This window comes from Falco rusticolus, chromosome 4, assembly GCF_015220075.1.
Source record: "Falco rusticolus isolate bFalRus1 chromosome 4, bFalRus1.pri, whole genome shotgun sequence".
Taxonomy (NCBI): Eukaryota; Metazoa; Chordata; class Aves; order Falconiformes; family Falconidae; genus Falco; species Falco rusticolus.
This window is the reverse complement of record NC_051190.1, coordinates 60,434,167-60,457,121: the sequence shown is the minus strand read 5'-3', so window position 1 is coordinate 60,457,121 and position 22,955 is coordinate 60,434,167. Positions and strand designations below refer to the sequence as shown.

Below are 22,955 nucleotides of genomic sequence, written 5' to 3'. Positions count from 1 at the left end.
TGTAAGCATACAGATTATCCAAAAATATCCCAGAATATTTGCTATCAACTAGCCTCACTAGTTTTGCTGTTTCCCAAACAACTATTAGAAAAACAGCTCTATGAATATACCAGCAAGGACAAAGGTTAGGACGGGTTAAGTATGTTATCAAATCCTGTAGCAAATCCTTATGGGTAATGGCATATATGAAAAGTTTACAGAAAGAAATGGGGGGCGGAGGGGGATTTCTAGTTTGAGTCAAGCAAAAAAAGAGGTCAGAGCCCCTCCAAACAAGGGATACTATGATTTTTCTACATTCTTTCCTTTTTTTTTAAAAAAAAAAAAAAAAAAAAAAAAACAACAACCGAAAAAAACCTGCATTGGCATTCCTGTCAATTTAGGCAGATACCTGAAAGGAAAAATTCAAAACTCAAGCTTCTAGCTAGAATAAGCAGGTAGGAAAAGCAACTTTGATTTAAAAAATAAATCACATTTTCCTAGAGAAATCTGCACACTGGCAGTCATATTTATTTCAACATATATTTCTTTAAACATGTAGACTGCTTGTTTAAAAACAGTGCTGCAGTACTTTTTAAATTCAGACTCAATATATACACCAATATATCCTAAATAACAGAAGCCTGAAGCTGGTACCAAAAGAGTGCTGCAGCAACATGGCCAGCTCTTAAGAGATTACTCTGACCCTAAAAAGCAACTCCTCCTCGAACAAAGGAATTACTTGTTTCAGAGATGTCTGGGGGTTGCATATTCTATTCTTTGTGAGCGTGTTATTGTCCAGCTTTCACTTGCTACTAATATAAAGTCTGGAATTAGGACATGCCAGCAGCTCTCTAAAGAAAATAAACTGTTTATATTCTTCCCTTAATCAAACATTCGGGTGACAAGAAGAGTTCATTAAGTTCCAATTAATCATTATTTCTACCTGCTAGTTACCATAAAGCACAAACTGCACTGCTACAATTTTTGGTATCACAGAAACATCTTTCTTGTGCACAAAAACACTTTAGCAATATTGACATGAAGAAAATTCATCTGCAGCCTTTTTTGTCAGCTTAAGCAAGACATGCAAAAACACGAACCAGTGCCAGCTAATATTTAGCCGCTTGGAAATACTTAACACCCAGTAAGACAAAAAGCAAAAAAAACCAACTAAGAAAAAAACTCAGAAAATCCCAACCCAACACTCACAAACTAGAAAAGACCTCTGTCTCTAATCTTTCCAGGTGTCCTGGTTTCGGCTGAGATAGAGTTAATTTTTTTCTTAGTAGTTGGTGCACCATTGTGTTTTGGATTTGGTATGAGAATATGTTGATAACATACTGATGTTTCCAGTTCTTGCCAAGTAATGTTTATACTAAGTCAAGGAACTCTGCATTCCTGGAGATGGCTGAACACCTACCTGCCTGCAGATGGCAAGTAGCGAATTAATTGCTTGTTTCACATTGTTTGCAGACACAGGTTTTGCTTTATCTATTAAGTTATCTTTATCCCAGCCCATGAGTTTTCTCTCTACCCTTCAGATTCTCCCTTCTCAAAGCAGGGGGGAGTGAGCAAGCAGCTGTGTGGTGCTTAGTTGCCAGCTGGGGTTAAACCATGACACTAGGAACAAAATACTTTAAATACTGACTCAAGAAAACAACCACCATCAACTTGTAACAAAACAGAAAACTGCTGATCAAAAAGAAAATAACAGCAGTTTTAAGGCTAGTAGGAATCTGCACAGTGAAAATACCTAGATGTTTCAAAGAAGCAAACCGTACGCCTTCCTGCAAAATGAAAAGCAAAAATATTCAACTGTCCCAACCAAAATGACATGACAAAAATCATCTTTCAACCCCGAATCTGTCAAACAACTTGTGTCTGAATACACAAGCAAGGCTCATTAACTAGGCAGGTTTTTTCCAAAACCACAAAGAAGGCAGCCCAAATTTGTTAGTTTCCTGCCTCCAGCCACAGAAAATCTTCAAAGTCTCAGAAGAAAAAACAAGCAAAAAAACTCCAGATGAAAAAAAAGTTGTTTCATGGCCTTCATGTTTGCTTTCAAAAATCTACAGTTACTTGTGTTCATAACTGAACTGTGTTTATAGGATGCTATCAGCTACTCTAACTCTTCCTTTAAAGCATGAACAATTCAAACATCCAATGTTTATGCATTTTGCAGGAGTTTCCATAGCTTACAGATTTCTCAGTCATCACAGAAGTCAGCTTTGTTCCGGCTTACCGAGCAGAAACCCTGAATGCTCAACTGACAGGAGCACATGACCAGACTTGAGATCTCCCTCTCACAGCAGGGCCCAAAGCTAGATCAGTTTAGAGCTATCCTGAAAACTCGCTCGTAAACTCTTTTTACAGCAAAGTCTTCAGCTACATAAAAGGCATGAGAAGAATTACAGTAGATAAGTATGTACAGAGATACAAACTTTTATAAGATCAGGTGGCAAAGAAAAAAGAAATTAGATGCACAACCTGCAAGGACGACAAAGCAGCACCCATAACCAAATACGGACGGGAGGAAGGTATCCAAACAAGACATTCTTAAAGCAGCCAGGAGGGAATTCAGACAGCAAGGGGCATGTAACCTTTGCAGTCAGCCTATCAGAAAAAGTTATCTATTTCTGGCCATGAAGCAATTGGACAGCATAGAGAGTCCTGAAATACGCCAGAACAGCTCAAGCTTAGTGACTAGAGCAGTCACCTCAACAGAAGGAGATGGGAGTTCCAAATTCCTGATTCAGGCAATTCAAAGCAGCAGCCACTCATCAACACGCTGTGCAAGCTGCAGGGCCATCCAACTCCTAGTACCTGCCTGCTTTCTACGAACATACCCAAAGGTTTGCACCTTGCTGGCAGCACAGGAAGAGCAAGCACCCTGTTCTGAATCCCAGTTCAGCCTGAGCTTGCACCTGACCTCCTCAACAGCAACTGAGCAACTTAGAGATGTCTTTGGTATGTTAACAGATGATGCACACACTCAAGGACCTTTGGGAACTGCAACCTATGATTAAAAAAAATATGATTTTCCACATTCCAAGAGTTTTATTAGAAAACAGTATGTCAGCTGGACCTGATGAAATTTTACACTCCTTCAAAGCATGAACTAACCCACAGTAGCATTAATACTGTTGTAGATCCAGAGCCACAAAAATACCAAGCAACATACACACACTTTCAAAGTTTTATAGTATTTGTTCATTCAATTTTTATATAGCTAAGACACCTTTGCTAAGCTTTTTATTATTTACAGTCTCGTAAATTCAGAGACATGCAAATATTTTCAGTCTTAAAGTAACAAACCTCAGATCAAGTTCAGCCACTTCATCTGCTCACAAGCTAGAGATTTCAAATGAAATCCATGAATTGTGATTACTTGCCTATATCTCCCCAAGCTACCTGTCTAAAAGGATAAATAAAATCAGCCATAAAGCACTGTTTGCCAAGGCTTCCAAAACACATTTGTAGCAGTGGCTCAGGAGTTCTCACTGGCTTGAAGAGGCCACTGCCTTTAACACACAGATAACCGGTTATAGAAACTGCCTTCTGGCGTCATCCTGCGCCTTAACCAAAAAAAGACAAAACTCACATCACAACTCTTCAGAGCAGACCACCACCTTGGGCAACAGTAACATGCATTTTACCTAGTACAACTCAGCAAAGAAGTCACAGAAGTCCCAAAACCTTGGCCAAATCCCAAATACAGAGATCTTTGTCCGTTCTAACAACAGTATCTGGGATGAGCCATATGAGCTAAGACCATGAGCAGTCTCTTGGCTGTACTAGCAAAGGTCCACCACCCTAGCACTGTGTTTTCAGAGGAAGTCCAAGAATATTAAGGAATCAAAAGAAAGTTACTTTCATTTTGATGAGTGCAATAATACAGAGCAAGAAACCCTGTACAAAGTTTGTGATTAATTAAGCTGACATAATTTACACAATGCAGCAACACTGAATTTTTCTTCCCACTGATATATGCATGGTGGGGTACAGACTAAGATATATTAAAAAACTCAGTACTTTTAAATTCTACTTTGCTAAGCTTAGAAAAGCTGTCACAATTTAATTTCACAGGTTCCCAAAATGGACTGCAAGGAAAAAAGTAAATTTACCATATAATTAAAGTTAATAAAATGTACTTAAATAGCAATGTTTATATTCATTACATTAAGACTGCCACAGCATCCCCATGAGATGAATCTTAACAAAATCAACATTCCAAAAAGCTTAGTTTAATCTCATGTTTACACTAAACATCCTGTTTTCATGTCAGAAAACAGAACAGACTTTAAGACAGCGATTATTATACAAGAGGATGCAGTTCATACAGTGGAAAAGGTAGCTAGGCCGACTGCTTTACCTTGCAGTTCAAGTTCTATTTTTTTAACAAAACACCAAGACCCCACCACCACAACCAAATAAAGACCCTCCTGTATAAGGCTCCCTCACCCCTCAAGGCAAGAAGTTACAAAAAGTAACTGTCCCTGCCTCTCCTCCCCAACGGGAGCAAGACACAACTGTCACAAGAAATACAGAACTTTCAAGTCTGTATTACTGCTTGGCACATGGAAAGCCTGTAAAGGGCAGCAAGTAAAAAAACTTAAATTAAAAAACAATTAGCCTACCAAAAACAGAAAAAAATTAAAATCTTCATCTGTGAAAGAAATGTAAACTAGCTAATAAAAACTGGAAAAGGAAGTAGATCTGTGAATAGGCTACCCTCACATTCTTGCCTTAAACGCTACAGCTTAGCTGTCTGATCTATTAGCATGCCTTAAATCAAGGGGTACTTACTCAAAGTTTCTTCAAAAAGTAAAGGGGCATTTTTCCAAAACACAACAACTCAGGTGCCCAAATTTGGAACTGTGTCATACAAATATCTGGAACACTGGCACCCTCCTAAAACTAACCATAAAAGGCTATTTTATACAAAGTAAAAATATTCCTAACTCATTTTAAAAAATGTATGATCTGTATTTGATTAAGCGATTAAAAACAGTAAAAGGCTCAACTGGCAAAGATCAAGTCCAGAAAGTTTCAGTCAAACAATCACATGCAACCAGATGATTCTTCAGGGGAAAGAAAATAGTTTACAGTTTCTACACACTTCCCCTGAAGTAGTTTTTGGAGTCACAATAGTTTTATTTACGCCAACCAGAAAAAAAAAAAGTTACATTAAAGCAAACACTTGTTTCTTTTTCAGAAAAACAATGACAAATTATCACAGACTCAGGCTACATTTTAAGACAAAATAATTTCTTCTAATCAAAAGAATTAAAGTTTAAACAAAATCTGGCTGCAATGTAACTATGAATGACTTCAGCCATTATATGAGCTTTAAGATCCTTGTGAAGTGCTGAGTCCTCACTCAGTGGGATTTCAGAATTTATTTAGAACAAATAAAAAACATAAATGAAACCTACAACTGTAGGAGTGAAATTCATATGCATTATTTATTTTCCAGCAGTTAAATAAACAGAATCAAAATAATGTTTTAAGTCTAAGCTTAAAAAACATCTAACATCCATTCAAATATAGTAGCACTTCATTGAAAAGCAAGGAAAATACAATTTAAACCTACTGATATCATCAACTACAGTTTTAATTTAAATCTATCTTGAAATAAACGATCATATCTAAGACAAAAAGTTTTGACAAATTAAGTAATTTCTCACTAATCCTTCCGTTACTTCAATAAATCAAGACAAAGGAAAAGCTGTTGACAGAAAATGTTTTCAGGACACAGCTGACAAGGTTCTTCACAAATGCTATTAGAGAAATTGATTACTTCCTACTTAAAGAGCAAAATACTAGAACATCAACTCACACAACTAACCTGAAAATTAAGACAAAACATTCCCTTCAAAACATCACTATTTATATGGTAAGAAACAGTCTGCTAAAGTCTGGAAGTCCAATATATTGACATGATAAGAGATGTACCATCCTCTATAGCCAGCAGCACAAAAGCAGAACACAGTTAACATGGGTGGCTGCACTCCATTCAACCTGGTGTGAAATTTCAGTCAATTCCAGGCTAGAACTTCCAATGCCTCTGGATTTACAGTAAAACACAATCATCACCCTCATCCCACACAACCTCAGCTCAAAGAATTAAGTACAGATGAAGGAGTCCTGAAAGTTCTACAATAAAAAAAAAAAAAAACCAACCACCCACACCCAGCTATTTCTTTCCTCAATACAGTCCAAATGCTATTAGGAATTCATATACATTTGCAACTACGATCATGATTTAATGCAGATTGTTTCCTCTCTCCATGTAAATTGCAACACTCCTAGTGGATGAAAGAATATAGTAGGTTGAAAAATGTATATATCTATTAAAAAAAATAAACAGCAAAACACATTATCCCCCCAACTGAAAGTTGTGTGTTACACAAAAGTGAAGCCCTGCATGCTTTCTCCCAAAGTCCAGCCAAGACAAATTAGCAAACTGCATCCATCTAGGAAAGACAGAAAAAAACACCAGAGAGAAAAGCTGTTTTGGTAAGAACATGCGGTAGTCAGAAAGCACAAGTGCTAAAAAGACAAATCTGATGGGTAAGGAGAGGAACTTCACAGTTTACAGACAGAAATTAACACTGCAGTTTAAACAGTACTGCCAGTACAAGTAGCAATTTAAATTTCTCCCCCAATGTCTGAGACTATTTAAGAGAATTTAATCCTAATTTAACTTCCATTTTGAATGGTCTCTTGTTCTCCACTGAAAAGCCAGCACGAGAGCCAAGAGAGAGAAACAAATTTAGACCAGTATTGTGCAACAGTTAACATTCTGGTTGTTTAAAATAAAAAAAAAATTACAAAAAAAAATAATCACAGAGACAAAATCTGGACATACATTTACTCACTGATTCAAATAAATCCTCTTTGACAACGTAATCCAGCAAACCAAATGACACTTCAACCACCAGACGCTTGATCATCAACATGACATAAAATCCCTCCTAACTAGAGTACAAGGATCCCCGAAGAGTAAACAAAAATTAAGGTCAGCAGTAACTGCAACCGCAGAGGACCGGAGAGGAAGAGCCTAATTTCATTCCAGCTGTTCTGTGTCAACACCTTGTTCTTAACACTTTTTGATGCTTTATATCCTAAAAACTCAAGACTTGATCACTGATTGACTATGCAATATCACAAGCTTGACAATTTTGCACATCAGCACTGTTACAAATTTAGCTTCTATAATGCTGCCGTATGCAAATGCAAAGCAAACAAGCAGCCTTATTATTATCAGGATTCAAGACAAATCTGCTCAGGATTTTGAATTTTTTCTAATGCCTTCATTAGAATAGCTCAACCCTGCAGCACAGGTTTTTGGCAGCCAACGAGAGCTCTGACAGTAGAACTCTAACAGGACAGAGTGTTGCTACAAACAGAAACACCGTTCATAAATAACTGCATTTCCTAACTCACTGCCTTCTCAGAAGTCCAGCAAACACTGACAACAAACTATGTTCCTTTACCCGCCTGTGACCATTTTCAACTCACGTTGGAACTCGGCCAACAGCGAATTCAAAACACCTGGCGACTACCGTCTTCACCCACAACAAACCTTACGACTGACCCTACTCTGAGTTAAGAAACAATGCAGAACAGAATTTCATTAAACCACTTCTACCGGCGGAAGTGGGGGGGAGCGCCACGTTTAATTTGCAAGCACGCCAAAAAAGTACGCTGCGAAGAAAAGGTCTCCGAGGAAAAGGTCTGTCCAACACGTTCAGGAGCAAAGGGTGAACTGCAGCTCTCCCTCACCTTTCCGTGACTGAAACCACCGCAAGCAGAAATAGAAGCGCGGGTATTTTTTTCCCCTCCAGGCCTTCTCTGCTTGCGGCAAACAGGAGGCAAACCCGAGCCGGGCTCGCACGGCCCGGTGATCCCCCCCGGACCCCTCCGCCGTGGGTTACGGGCTCAGTCCCAGGCTGCCGTGGCGCCGGGGGCGGCTCCTCACCGCCCGCCCCCAAGTGCCGCCGGTCCCCGCGCCCGCCCCGCACCCGCCGCCGCGGGGCCGCCCCGCGCAGCGCCCCGCCACCTGGGGAGAAACGCCGAGGCAGGCGGCACCCCGGCTCCCCACGGGGGACACTCCGGCCCAGGCCGCGCCGGGAGGCCCCGTTACCACCAACACTGTTGCTAAGAGCTGAGGCCCGGCCCAGAAACCGGCGCCCCCTCCCGCTCGCTCTCCCCCGTCCCTTCCCCTCACACGGCCCAGTGCAGCAAGGCCCGCCGCTGAGCACCCTCGCCCCCCGCACTCACCCGCCCCGGTGCCTCCGCAGCGCGGCCGCCACCCTCCCCGCCAGCAGCCCGGGACAACGGCAACGGCGGCAGCTCACCTCAGCCGCAAACAGGATGCTCCGTCACCGCGGCCCTCACGTCACTGCCGGCCGGCTGTTTCCGGAAGTTTCTCGAACGGCGCGCGGCCCCGCGCCGCCCGCCGCGCAGGCAGAGGCCGCCCCCTGGCGGCGGCCGGCGGCGCTGCAGTGGGGACGGGGCTTCCGGCCGGGTGGCTCCGGCGCCATCCGTGTCCGCACGGCCGGCGCCGGGGCCGCGTACCCAGGCGGCCCCCGGGCAGGGACAGTCCCGGCAGGGACAGCCGCCGCCACCGGCCCCGGCCGTAGGGCAGGACCAGGCAGGGGCCTCCCCCAGCGCTCGCTCTCCCCCGAAGGGGGGCGGGGTTTAAGGCCCCCGAAGCGGGCGGCTCGCCTCTGAGGGGAACAGACGGGCGGGGGATGGGCGGAGCGATGTCCAGCTGTGCTGCTGAGGGAAAAAAAGAGAAAAAAACCATTAATTATTCTAAAAAACGCTCTTTGAATAGGTGAGTTTGGCTGCTAGAAGCGAGAAGACAAAATTTCTTCCCCTGTGTGTGTCTTCATTTTAGTCTCAAAATGGGAACGCTCGCACACAATTCCCCTGAGGCCAGATTCCCCGTTTTCCAGCTGGCACCTACGCAGATGAATATATTTAAGCATCCCCAGGGTTACACTTCAGCATGTGGTTTTCTGAGTGTCGTGGCTGAGAGCAAAGTATAAGCAGCCAAGTTATTATTCTATTTTAAAAATTTGGACTTTATCCACGGCTGTAAAATTCTTTTTTTTTCTTGCCCTTTATTTTAAAAGCTGGAGGAGGCATTGATTTATAGACGACCAAGGTGAAATGAATTTCCACACCTACAATGCGTGCTCCCCAAATATCGTCAAATAAAAGGCTACTCCTTATTCTCGAGGTGTGTATGTGGGAGTGGGATCAGTTGAAAAACAAAAAAGCAAGCTTGGAATAAAACACGGATCAGCAAGGCAAGTAGTAGGACAATCGCAAGAAAAGTATAGGCTTGGTGCTTTGGGGGAAATACAAGCTTCAAAAGAAGTACTGTTCCATGAGATGTGATGCTAAATTGTGGTCGTGGAAACGAGTCTTTAGAATTAGATCAAAGAGACACCTTGCACCACTATTAGCTGCCCATCAGCAAGTAGCTGTGAAGTCCAAGTTGTTTTATCCACAGGGGCTGAGGGGGAGGAAGAACACCAGTAGTTTAGACTGGCTCTTTCTAAAAGTTAAAACTGCAAAACTCGGAAACAGAGCAAGGTCTTAATATTAGTCAGGATGAGTTTGGTACAATGCTCTGGGTGATGCTTTGTTTGTGTTGAGAAAGGAATGTAGTCTGAATAATTAGAAAAGGTTCCACTGATGATGTTAAAGTAAAGGAACAAAGTACTCTGAATAATTAGAAAAGATATGGTGGGCACTTGAAGGAGATAAGGAGACCATGAGTCAGGAAATCGCTGAACAGAGAAGTTGAAAGGTTTACTCCACCTAGATCCCACCTATTAAGAATAGAATGATTAGGTGTTGAAATCAAATGAATATGTATATAAAGATGTTGTTACCTCTCACAAAAATTGTATAAATTACCTGACTTTTCACTGAAAACTTGGGAGCTACTATGTCCGGTGCGAATCGGCTAGCTCCCAACGTTGCATGAAATAAGTATCTTTGCTGCTTAAAGACAAAATTCGTCTCTGAGCAGTTACTCTGTGCCGTTTTGGCATCATCTCTGAAGATTCCCAGCGTAGCAAGTGCAAACACAAGCAGCAGGTCAGCACTGTGCAGTTCAGGAGGGGATCATAACAAATTTTGATTTAATGCTTTAAACATTTCTCGATGTGGAAATAAAGAGGTTTTCCCTCAACCTTTCATGACAGATGACAAGTGAGAACAAAGTATGAAAAGTCTTCGGTCTTTAAAAAAAAATCTCACCTGCGGTAAATAAGCCAGAAGTTGTGCATGAGGCAGTTGCTTTGCTCTAATTGTTTACAGAGTAGATTTTATGTTAAAGTTACGGTTTACAGAGTAGATTTTATGTTAAAGTTATGGTACGATGGATGCCAACCATGTAATTTTCTATTTATCCACACAAGCAGAATAGTGGCAAAGCAGCCTAATTCTGTATGCAATTTCAACCCTGAAATTGCATTTTAGGGTTGAAATTGCAACGCTGCCTACATCAATGCAACCAGGACCACTGCTGCTTTACCACAGTTGTTGTACGGGTGATAGAATTACATTAATTTGCCCACAGATTTTCTAACACTGTTCTGATATCAGTTATCAGGTAACAGAAGTGTTAGCACTCTTCAGGTGTCAGAGTAATGTTTGGGAAGGCTTAGAGCCCAGTTCTGCACTCTGAGAAAGGGAGGTATGAGAAGGTAAAGTGTGTTGCTCTCAGCTGAGGGCCCAGCTAGCAGTGTGAGATCCAGTTGAGAATTTTCTACAGCAGGACACAGAGAATGTAAATAAAAGTTTCCAAACAAAATTATAAAAAAAACCCCAACAGATTATGCATTTATAAAAAAATCCAAAATATATTTTAATTGGTCTATGCTTGTCTTTGAAGTGGGATAGGAACACATTTCCTGAGACTTTGCAGAACAGGTGGTTTGCACAGCCAGCAATTACAAGTAGCATTTATTGGGGCACTTTTTATTTTTTTTATAAACTTACTATCTTTGATATCTCAGATTATCTAACACTGGACGATAACAAGAAGTATTGTATTTTTTTTGAAGTTTGTTTATATTGCAAACTTGGTATTCAATTTTCTGTTCTCTGGGTTACAGGGAAGGCATATAAAATACATAAATACAGCACGTGCCAAAGTCAGCTGGAAGGGGTACTGTGGGGTGTACCAAGATCACACAGCAGAGATCCAGGTGACTGTGCAAAGTCAGTATCCTCAAAACTCCTGCAGTACAATGTGACCCCAGCTTGTCCTCACCAGACCCGAGCCAGCTTCTGTAGAGCTGCTTATGTGATTGTCCCCAGTGCTCCAGTTCTGAAAGATTTCACTACTACCCTATGCTTGTAAGCACAAGGTTTGGTCAGCTCTGGAACTGTACCCTGGCAGAAGCCAATCTCACCAGCTCTGCAGGAGGCAGCTCAGCCTGGCCGGCTGGCATCGAATACTACTGGACCTCCACGAACTTGGTGACGGGACAGTGGTAGCAGCCAAGGGATTTCTGATTATATCTCAAGGTCTAAGGTGTGGGGACAAGTAACTCTGGAGACTCCAGGCTGAGGCTGCCTCTAGCACAGAGTCCATCAAACTGCTCAGCTCCTGCCAAAGGAAGAAGTCTCTACCTCCCACCTGTGGTTGTAGCTCCCCCACTGGCACATGACCAAGCATTCCACCTGATGTCATCTTGACAATGCTTAACCCTCTGCATTTTTTCATGCACAGCAGTGGGTTACAGGTTAACAGTAATTTGGGGAGTGCAAGACTAACAGCATGAATCTATAAAAACGTTAAGAGTGACAGATTTGTATCCCTTTTGATCAGCATCCTGTAGAATTTGACAGAGAAACATAAACTAAAGAGTAGTTTCAAAACCAGTCACTCATGGTCTTGTTTTCCTGGCTTCTGTTTGTTTTCTGATCAGAAGAACACTGTGGCTGGTAAGCAGCGCAGGAAGGGCTGCCTTCGTGCTGCTCTGCCAGTGCACTTGCTGCCTTAGCCCAGTCTGGCAGCGCCTCCACCTCCTACCCTTTCAGATCTTCAGTAGGTCAGCTCAGCATCCAAGATTTTTCAGGCTAATGTGATCTTGATCTTATCAGTATGTGTCCAGGCAAAGTCTGCTTCTCCCAAAGCTCAAAGTACATATTGTGGCTGTGATTACTTTGCTTTAAAGAGCAGCACTCTGATAAGCAACGTTCGTTAACTATAGCCAGGTACTGCGGAACCACCTTTTTACCACCATTTCTCTCATTTCAGTTACATAGTTCAAGTACTACAGAACAGCACTGACTAGTTCCCCAAGAATTAATTAAAAATTATCTGACCCCATAGTTCAATTTGATCTGTATATTCAGTCACACTCATTTAAGATTTCTCAATTCTTTTTAAACTGTAGCATTAATCATACATAAATCTTAGAATAGTTTGAAGTCCTTAAATGAGACCTATCCATATCAGTGTTTTCCATGCAACAGGAGGACCCTGCAGTCTCTGTGTAAAAAATAAACACAGAGGGGGAACTGCATAAGGTAAAGAGCCAAAATCACCTTCCTCCTCATCAGAGGTAATGTCATGGGAAAGATGTTAGAGGCAGGACTCATAGAAATGGGTAACATGTTTAATTAGATCTACTTACAGGGCTCATAAAACAGAAAAGCTTTTAGATTCAGAAAACCTTCTTCAAAGGTATTTGCAAAAGTGTTCTATTTTTTTACAGCTAGCTGCTTGCAGCAAAAGCCTGGAGTATTGTGTTAAGGAGCATTAAATCTGATGCTGCTGGCAGAGGATCAACATTCCAGTTAACAAAAGCTGATAAAGTCTGGTGGATCTGTGGAAGCTGGTATCAGAGATCCAAGCAGACCTGGGCTGGTGTCCAAGTGCTGCGTCATAAGTCAGAATAAATTCTGTTATCAAAGGATCTTCATTGTTCAAGAATTTTCAGCTCTCACCTGGGAACGTGAGGGAAAGGTCTGGTTCACTTCAACTGCCTAAAAGTTAAGCATCCCGTTTAAGGCTTCCAACTACAAAGAGAGAGAGAGAAAAGAGGGGGCATCTCCAGGGCACAATTTATTCCATCCACTTCGGAGATGTATTTTAGTAAAGAACGAACCACCCTCTGGAGCTCTGTCTCTGGGTTCCCTCTTGCATCGGAAGTGCCTTGACAGCCACCTTACAGATGGCTGAAGTTAAGTGACATGAATTCAGGCCTAACTGGTAGCTATAACCTCATGATGGAAATAATGTGGCAGCATTCCAGGAGGTTTTAGCAATTCACATAGTTCCCAGTTTCTTTTTTTTTAATCATTTTTTATGACTTATGGAGGTCAATTATGAAAAGCCCATCAGAACACAAGAAATGCTTACAAATGCTGCATTAGAGAGATATTAATGTTAGTCCCTCTGATGTGGTAATGGCTGCAGCCTTCTTAGCCTGCTGCTCTGGCCTGCTGCTTAATGCATCCAGTTTTTCTATTTACAGATTTACAGATTCTATTTTTGGTATTAACAACGAATATGAGCATATGTGTCAAAGACTGTTCTCACATCATTTAATTATAGTACTACTGGCAAAGTAATTCTGGAAAGTGCCACTTAATTAAATGTAAGCATTAACTTTTTGCTGATAGCTTATCAGAAACAATTAGACTTGAAATATGGGCAATACACCTAAAGTTTAAAACTTTAAGTAGAAGCATTAAAAGCACAAAATAACCAATTTTCATTAGCATTCTCCAGAGCATTTCTGCTGAGGACAACTCAATTTTCATCGGTACGATGCTTCTTAGGTAATCAAGAGGCTGCAAGTTTATCAGGACTCTTTCTAACCAAAGGCTTGAGCTTAGTGGATGCTTTTGAGAGTGGTTAAAACATTTCAGGATAGCTGGTGCTTTTGCCAATTCCTCTGAAGCGTTAGATGTATTCTACGGATTATTTGGGGTGTGCAGACAACAACCTAAGAACTGTTGCAGGCAGTCAGAAGAGCTCACAGCTTATGGCAAGTGCTTATTCCTTGCAAGGACAGCTTGATCAGCATTTATGTTCATTAACTGGATCAGGAATATGCTTTCTTATCCATATGCCAATGCCAAATATTAGTTAATTCTATGCAATTTTTCATCAATAGCCAGATGGATCTAACAGATAATTAGACCTAAAAATATCTCTCCAGAACTTTGAGCTTGGCTGCTGTTTGCCTGAAAGCGCAGAGGGGAAAAACAGCAAGCAGAGCTGTAATGAAAAGAATTATTCTTAATTAAAGCTACAAGGGCTAGAAGGAACTAATTTCTTCAGAAGGTATGTTTAACAACACAGAGCAAAACTACATAGCAACTGATGAGAGATGTTTTTCCTAGATCTAACATTTGGGTAAGCAGAAGTAGCAAGATGATCTGAAATAACACCATCTGGTGAATGCCTGTTTCCTTCTTCAGCGATCAAGAACTATGTGTAACTATAAACAGAGAATAAAATAGAAATAATGCAAAACTAATTTTCAGTCAAATGTTACACAGTATGAACTAACAGCTGCTCTGGGAATGCAGAAAAGAATGATCTTAAATATAGTAGGACATTTGAGCAAGCTGTTCCTATAAATACATTAACAAACACTGCAAACAGACATATGTTTCCTACAGAGCTGTAGACAGGTAAACTTAGTCCCAGACTGGAGAGCAACTATTCTGGCAAAGAAACATAGCAATGATTTAACCATCGCACAGGAAAAGTTCATACCTTGACAGCATGCAATCAGGCCTGCAGGACATCCGTGCGTGCCTTTATGTACAAGCGGTTCCGCTGGTGCCAGTCAGAATTCCCATGTTTCTCCTGTCGGACTGTCAGACACACTTTGCTGGACTGCACCTAGCGCTGGCCTACACAACCTCTGTCTTCTAGACAGTCAAGTTACAGGAGTCTGTCAAAGCTGTTGCACTTCCAGATGTTTGATACTGTTGGTGGCGGAAGAAGTGAATATATATTTAGGTGATATAACATTTAGCATTAGTCTGATGGTTTTTTGCATCCATGTCTAGCATCATATCTATAAAAAGTTGTGAAAATAATTGAGACCTCAGTTTTTACTGAGTCTCTTTATTTTGCAGTTGATAACCAATTTCCAAAATCCTTGAAAACACAAAGCAGCACTGGAAGCAAAGCTACAACATTTTAAATCCATCCTTACCGGGTAAGTGCCACTTATTAACAACTACAGACATCTACAGGCATCTGACAAGGAAGAGAATTACATAATTACAGTATCGGTTAGGTTGGAAAAGACCTTTGAGATCATCAAGTCCAACTGTTAACCCAGCACTGTCAACCCCATCACTAAACCATGTCCCTAAGCACTGCATCTTTTTTTAAACACCTCCAGAGATGGTGATTCCACCACCTCCCTGGGCAGCTTGTTCTAACACTTGACCACCCTTGCAGTGAAGAAATTGTTCCTAATATCCAATCTAAACCTCCCCTGGCACAACTTGAGGCCATTTCCTCTTGTCCTGTTGCTTGTTATCTGGGAGAAGAGACTGACCCCACCTGCCTACAGCCTCCTGTCAGGTAGTTGCAGGGAGCAATAATGTCCCCCCTGAGCCTCCTCTTCTCCAAACCACGCCAGCTCCCTCAGCTGCTTCTCATAGGACTTGTGCTCCAGACCCTTCACCAGCTCCATTGCCCATCTCTGGACACGCTCCAGCACCCCTACATCCCTCTTGAAGCGAGGGGCCCAGAACTGTACACAGGAGTCAAGGTGCAGCCTCAGCAGTCACATCAAAGTCCACAACATATATTCTGAAGATGCTGCTGTGTTCACTAACAAGCAAGTCAGAGAGAAAGAAGATCAAGGCTTTGGAGCACATGTAATATGAGGAGAGGCTGAGAAAGCTGGTGGTGTTCTGCCTAGAGAAGGCTCACATTCCTCTTAGCACTGCCCAGTGATAGGACAAGAGGCAATGGGCACAAACTGGAATAGAAAAAATTAGATTAAATATGCTTCATTGTAAAGGTAATTGAACACTGGAGAAAGTTGCCCAGAGAAGTTGTGGAGTCTCCATCCACGGACACATTCAGAACTCCCCAGGACAATGTCCTGAGCAGCCTGCTCTAGGTGACCCTGCTTGGAGCAGAGGGGTTGGACTGGGTGAGCTCCAGACATTCCTGCTGACCTCAACCACTCAGTCTTCTTCGAAATAGATTCAACTGTTGGTAACTTCACTTTTTGCCCTGTGTTGTCTCTCTACACACATCAGAAATGTTACGAGCTTTCCAGACTATCAGATAGATACTGAAAAACAGGCAACATATCTCAGCACGTGTGTTCTATTCACGAAGCGTCCTACAGGAGGAATTTTCTGTAATTTTCTGTTTACCACACTTTTAGTGGGTTGTAAGCTGAAGAATACATGGTATTAAGTATTCCAAAAGAAACGTGCACAATACTAACTTCATAAATGCTATCATGGAACCAGAAGTGTATTTAGCAATAAAAATAGTAGAAAAGCAAAGGGAAGCAGACAACTGTAATCATCAAAGGAGGTAAAAATTAAACTACACCTTCAGAGGGGGCCACATTTGTGCTAAAATTCCAGAAGCTGAAAGAGATGTTTTTGTGTTTGCTGACATAGCATTCTTCACCATGAATTACAAATTCTCATATTCTTATCCAAGGACAGAGTTCTGTTCTTTCCAAAGATTCTGAAGGAGCTTTTTCAAAGTACATCCGTGGTCTTAGCTATATTGTTTGAAAGACAAGACTGAAAAAAATCTAAACCTTATCACTGCAGTTTGACTGACAGAGTGGGAAATTCACTGCTCAAGAACTGAAGTTAGGATCATCCTGAAGCAGTAAAATCATTTAGGCTGGAAAAGATCTTTAAGATCAGAGCCCAACCGTTAACCTAACACTGCCAAACCCACCACTAAACCGTGTCCCTGTGTGCCGCACGTACACCTCTTAAATACCTGCAGGCATGGTGACTCCTCCACTTCCCTGGGCAGCCTGTTCCAACAGTAGTAACTTCAAGACCAACAAACAGTTAATACTACCTTCCCTTTCAGAATCTGTTCAGTACTATCAATCTTTAGCAAGAGAATGCCAAATTTACTGCGAAAAAATAAAAGAGTGTTTCCGCGAAGTTTCAAGAAAACTCAAATTATTTTATTCACAAAAGCAGAAGTCGATAAAAATATAGATATCCTGATCAGTTTTACAGACCATGTTAATTTCTTCACTCCTTCACTGACAGGCAAAGCATCATGAAAAAAAAACTGTAACAAGCATTTACATCACAAACCATTATTAACACAGATTCATGTATATGAGCAAACATTTTAAAGTTTTTGCATATAATTATAAATACCAAAAAAAAAATTACAGGTCTAACAAAACATTCCAAGAAAAAAAGCTCTCTTGTTCTTTCCTTTTTGTTTCTGTGCTGTACTGTTTTTCAGTGGTGTAGAGTATATACGTGCTGTCTCACTGGCATTTAACAAGTAGTTTTTGGGTTGAACTCCTTCAAGTGTTTTCTTTGAATTCCAAACCCCTTTATAGGTCACATTAGGATGTTTGTGCTAGATTACTCAAGTGATGCCAAAAGAACTGTCCACATTGCCACTAACAGCATCAGGAAGCTTTTTTTAAAAAAGTTATGGAGCACCCCACACAAAAATAACTGAAGATATCTTTGTTGTTCAAATCAAACTTCTGTCAGCTCAGTGTTTACATGTGAGCCAAATCTTTCCTCTTTTGTAGACATAAATTCTCCCCAGAAATCACAAGTGAGTTTTGTGACATTTATAGAAGCCTGGCTTTCAGGACCATGATGGAAGACAACTGAGATTAAGGAACAAGGCAAATAATCTATGTTCTGGTTGGTTGTTTTTGTTTGTTTGTTTGTTTTTAAATCCAGCTAGTAGGACTAAACCCACATCTGGAAGAATTCTCACCAAAATGAAACAGACTAAGTGCTAATTTTCTTTTTTTATTATGCTGTTATGCCTTTTAACTTTGGAGAGATAAAGGATTTGTGACCTCTCCCATCAGATAAACTTTGACAAAATGTTTTTAAAACAGATCACAAAATTATAAACCAAAAATTATTTGAAAACAAAAACTAAACAGAAAATGCTGTCATTTTTCAAAAAGCACGTACTCAACTAGGCAGACAGAACAGTGAAGTACAGCAATTGACTTTTAGGAAGGGTTGCCTTGTATAGAAAACAAGTCCAAACCTATAATTATTACTGCTATAATTCTGATTATCAAAATCTACGATAATATTTCAGGTTACTTGCATGCAAAATGCTTCCTGCCTCTGCCTACCTAAAATCTGGGAGCATCACAATGGAGAGTTTGCTCTTCTTCTAAAAAACAGAAAATCCATTTTCGTACATAAACAACTCTTGCTACGTAAGAGCTACAAGAGATCATGTAGATGACCTAGCTCCTCAGGACGTGACTAACTATACCTATATTATTTCTTACACCTTTACCTCCTGTTCCTTAAAATATCCAGCAATGGATCACTGAAAAGCAGGGACTCGTGCTTCATCCTGACTACATGAAAACAGTTGACAGTCAGAAGGGAAAGCACTCATTGCCAAAGGAAAACCCTGCACTCTTCTTATTGCAGTCTGGATACCAAAGGTGGTGTAAGCTGTTGCAGCACAGATTTTCACCCGACCACCTGCAGAATGAAATCTAGGCTACAATCCCACTGACTTGAGTACATCAGAATTGCATACTTAATGTACAGAATACACAAAACAAGATTGCCAACTATTACATACTGAAGAAATAGAGTATTTTCAGCAAACTCAAATTCTCTGCTGAAGATTTCTGCAACTGTGTGATTCCTGCAATTACATGACTATACCTATCTGCAACTCACTTACCCAGCCTACCCTCTCTGTTGAACTTGCGTTCATGGTAACAGGAATAGTGTGCACTGTCTCCTTTTACAAAAGCAGAAAGCATTACCAGTCACGATTACTTGACGTGACTCCAACAGAATCTTCAAAGTATTAATATTTAATCGAGAATTTATTTTTACAAAACACAGATACAACACTACCCAATGTAGCAAAATAACAGAATTGAAAAAATTCAAAATATTTAAAGCATTAGGATCTAAAATAAATAATGCTATCTAAAAAGAAGCATTCAGGTTTTGTGATTAGGAGGAGGCAGTTCCACTATTACTGATCTCCTTTTTCAAATTCTTTACAAGTTCTATAATTTAGATAGAAAAATATACAAGAAAAGAATTTTGGGATAAAGAATAGGTTGAGTACGTAACATTTAACATAAATAAAAAGCCTAAAACAAAACCAAAAAGAAAACCAATCATTTTATTTCTGTACATCAAGACTACAAATAGTATTTTAACACTTCATTACCCAAATTAAGAAATTATACATTTTTATATGGTTACTAGTAAACATCTTAAATCACTCAGTTTCCCCACATTTAAAAGGATATTGCTGGTTACTGCTTATTAAATATGAAATCAAACAGTTTCCAGTAACAGCAAAATATTTTTTTGCATAAGAGATGAATACAAATTTGATTGTAAATTTTGATGATTTAGAATATAAAACTAAGGTTCAGAGGGATGCATTTATGAATCTTACAGTTTAAAGTATAACTCCTTTTTTTTTAGTTGACTACAGTTTGCATATGAATACCCAACAATGTGTCTACTACTAGAAGATCAGTCCCTTCCATATGTGTAGTGGCCTGGGCCATGGAAGAAGATTTAAGGTAAAGGATAAAGGTTGATGAACGGTCACAAAGCGCTGATGTGGCAATTCTGACATCAGATAAGGAGGAAGTAAAATGTTAGAACGAGGATGTTAAATGAGGATGAGGTTTTATAGACGTCAATGGACATAGCCAATAATGAGAGGTTTTAAAGCGTGTGTACATCGTATGCAACAATCAACATTAAGGTTTGCACATGTACGGAAATCAGAACTGTATAAAAGAATCGCCTTTTGATAGAGTAAACTGACTTTACAGAGCATCATATTGGTGTGCTGTGTCCCGTCTCTCGCAAGATGACTCCCACACATATGAAAGCAATTTTTTTCCCAGATATCAAATTACATTAAAGCAGCATATTCCCACCTACTTTTCTTAGCAGAAGTACTGCAGGCAGAGGGATGTAAAAGGTGTTTAATCACAAAAAAATAAGGAATTTGACTAGTGTCTACAGCACAGATATGATATTTAAGATGGAAAGAAACCATAGGGAAAAGGAATGTGAACACCACAGGCTTCAAATATAAAAGATAAAGCCTGATAACTTTGGTTCAAATAATTTTAATAGTTGTTACACGTATATTTTTCCAAAGTGATGACTTTTGTATGTACTGTGTATGCAATAGGCGTCTGATACATTAAAAAAAAAATCTGTACAGGCACAAAAGACAGAAACAGAACAAACATGGATAGTCACATCCATTTACGACAGTGTTCAAGTGATAATGACACAGCCAAAGGTTGAACTTAAAATAATGTAAATCCAATTTCTCCAAGGTATTTCAGAAAGCACAAATGGAATATTATAAACTATTTATCTCAGTGCCTACCATCTTGAGGGAAGGTAGTATAAAATAAAATCAGTTCTGCAAAAACTATGATTTGTAAACAATTCTACAACATAAGTAAAGATAAAGATGTTAGGTTATCAGTAATGAGCATTTTCATCCTCTCAGTTCTGGGATATCTGCAAACATCTGCTTCACTTCCCTCTAAGAGATTAATTACAGGCTGTTAGCCCTGTCTCATCCCAATGCGCTGCATGGTACACAACTTTATTGCCAGTTTGTGAAATTATTTATGTTTGAACAGCACAAAGCCAAAGCTTCATCTTTGGTTAATTTCACTGAGATGTCACTGTTCTTTAAATGTGCTCTTTCTTCGCATAAACACAGAAAACAACCACACTGCACACAGCATTCATTGTTTTCAATCATAAAGCAGTGTCAATGTAATATTAATTAATGAAAGCTAACTAAGAAATAATGTTTAAAAATGAAACCTATTTGAGGGCATTCAGTAAGACACAAGAGCTGCAGAAATCTAGACAGAATTCCCTTAAAACTGCTTGGGTAGGGTGCTGCTTATAGAGTAGGCACTGGTTAGTTCCTCTGCAGATCATCCAAATAAGCATCAGTTCGACTCAGCTTAATTCAAATCCAGCAGCACATTCAATGGCATAAAGAAGCTTGCTTCGCATAAGATTTTCGTCATAAAACTCAGGAAGCTTCAGCAAGTTCATGCAGGTACTGGCAGTAGGTAGCCTGTCTAAATCAGATCCTCCATTGTGAATGCAAAAGGCAGGATATAACTCCTGAAAAATGCAACAGAAGAAACGTATCAAAAAATACATACAGGCCAAAACCTACCCCATAACAGCTAGCAAAGACTTCTAGGAAATAAATCATGAAATTAAAGCCTGTCACAATGACATAATCAAGTGGCATCTTCTTTTATTCCTGGTGGCCCCAAAAGAGCTCTTGAATTGTATAGTGCCTTCCTCTACCCTTGTCCCCACTGAGATCCATTAAATTGCAAAACACAAAGCAATTTAGTTCTAAGGAAAAAAAATAACAAGTTGTTACTTTTTGTACATTCTATTCTACAAATCTGTGATCCCACAAGAACAGTGAACCCCAAAATGGAAAAAGTCATACAGCAGCATGCAAGAAATTTTTTGTTGTATTTGGGAGAAACAACTGGGTTTCACAACCTCAGACTCTCCTCACCACCTCTCAAATGTCCATGGATGCTGTTTATTATGTAGGAAGAGGAAAATGACGGGTCCCTGCTACAGTGATGTTTTCCGATAGTGAAACATGCTGAACACCGGGAACAACAGACCACTAGCAGTAATGGAGGTAAGTGGAAAAGGATGTTCTGTCCTTGAATGACATGTAATATTTGTCACTGTATAATGACATAGCTTCTTCTGAGAATTATACTTTGGGTTTTTCTTTCCAGGCAGGGAAGACATTGTTTCTGTATACACAAAAAATCCCAACAAAGGCAATTTTGCTCTAGCTAATGAAATGATGTGCTATGCCAGTTACAACATTCTTCTGTTAGTTTAAAAGTATTCCAATTTTATGCACAAATGCTACATGAGCATTTGTCATGTTCAAATGATGCTCTAAGAAAAAGGATGAATGAGTGATCAATTCTAAGAACAAATTTTATGAAGTTGTAATACTACATCGATTTGTGACATTAAAAAAAAATCCCGAATAAAGGAACTATGATCAAACATACCCTTTCAGTGTTTTCCTTTTAGAACTTCAGTTAGCATGCCCCAGATATATAAGATAAATTCTTCCAGTGGATGAGTATCAAGCCAACATTTTCCTTTACTCACCACAATATACAATGGTATTTTCTTCATTGAAATCAATTATCTGATACAATGCTAAAGGCATTTCTTGCCCTCGGGAGACTTCTGTTTAAACTAATCTTTCAGCAAGCCTGCAATTTATGAACTTCAGGATGAACAGTACTAATGACTTCAGTAGACCTGTTCATGTGTAAGATTAAGCAAGTATTTACACTACTATGTCTAGAACTCTGAAATGAGAGGTACTTTATAAGCTCCAAATAAAGGTCTAGCTTTACTTAAAGCAATAATACTCAGTGTTTCTTCAGACTAATTATTAAAGTCACTTGGCTGTTATTGGGATGATACTGATGTGCACAGTGATGTGGTAACTATTGATCTGAGGAACAGACTCATAAGACATTTTGTATGTAGTATCTGTTTCAATAATATCAGATCTTTTTTTCTTCTAAGAAAAAGAGTATAGTGAAAATTATATTTGTTACCTCTAGATCACTGCAAGAACTGCAAGAACTTTGCTGGCAAGAAAGTATTCATTTTATCAAATGCTTGCCTGAGGTAAAACAGTT

The 22,955-nt window shown here is 39.9% G+C and overlaps 2 protein-coding genes across 8 annotated transcripts in view; both read right to left on the bottom strand.

Annotated features, from left to right (window-relative positions):
- Positions 1-8,447, bottom strand: part of DNAJB6 (DnaJ heat shock protein family (Hsp40) member B6) — a 59,412-nt gene extending 50,965 nt beyond the window's left edge. For 4 of the 5 annotated variants that reach the window (XM_037383151.1, XM_037383149.1, XM_037383147.1 and 1 more), the window contains exon 1: positions 8,266-8,394. The gene's annotated coding sequence lies outside the window, so the exon portion shown is untranslated. Of the gene's footprint in view, positions 1-8,265 lie in introns of all 5 variants that reach the window. The other variant, XM_037383150.1, reaches the window with a different exon arrangement.
- Positions 8,448-19,345: 10,898 nt separating this feature from the next.
- UBE3C (ubiquitin protein ligase E3C) overlaps positions 19,346-22,955 on the bottom strand; it is a 76,983-nt gene continuing 73,373 nt past the window's right edge. For all 3 annotated transcript variants that reach the window (XM_037382583.1, XM_037382584.1, XM_037382582.1), the window contains one exon: positions 19,346-21,369. In XM_037382583.1, the coding sequence (XP_037238480.1) occupies positions 21,199-21,369 (171 nt within the window). In that variant the 3' untranslated portion in view covers positions 19,346-21,198. The remainder of the gene's footprint in view (positions 21,370-22,955) is intronic.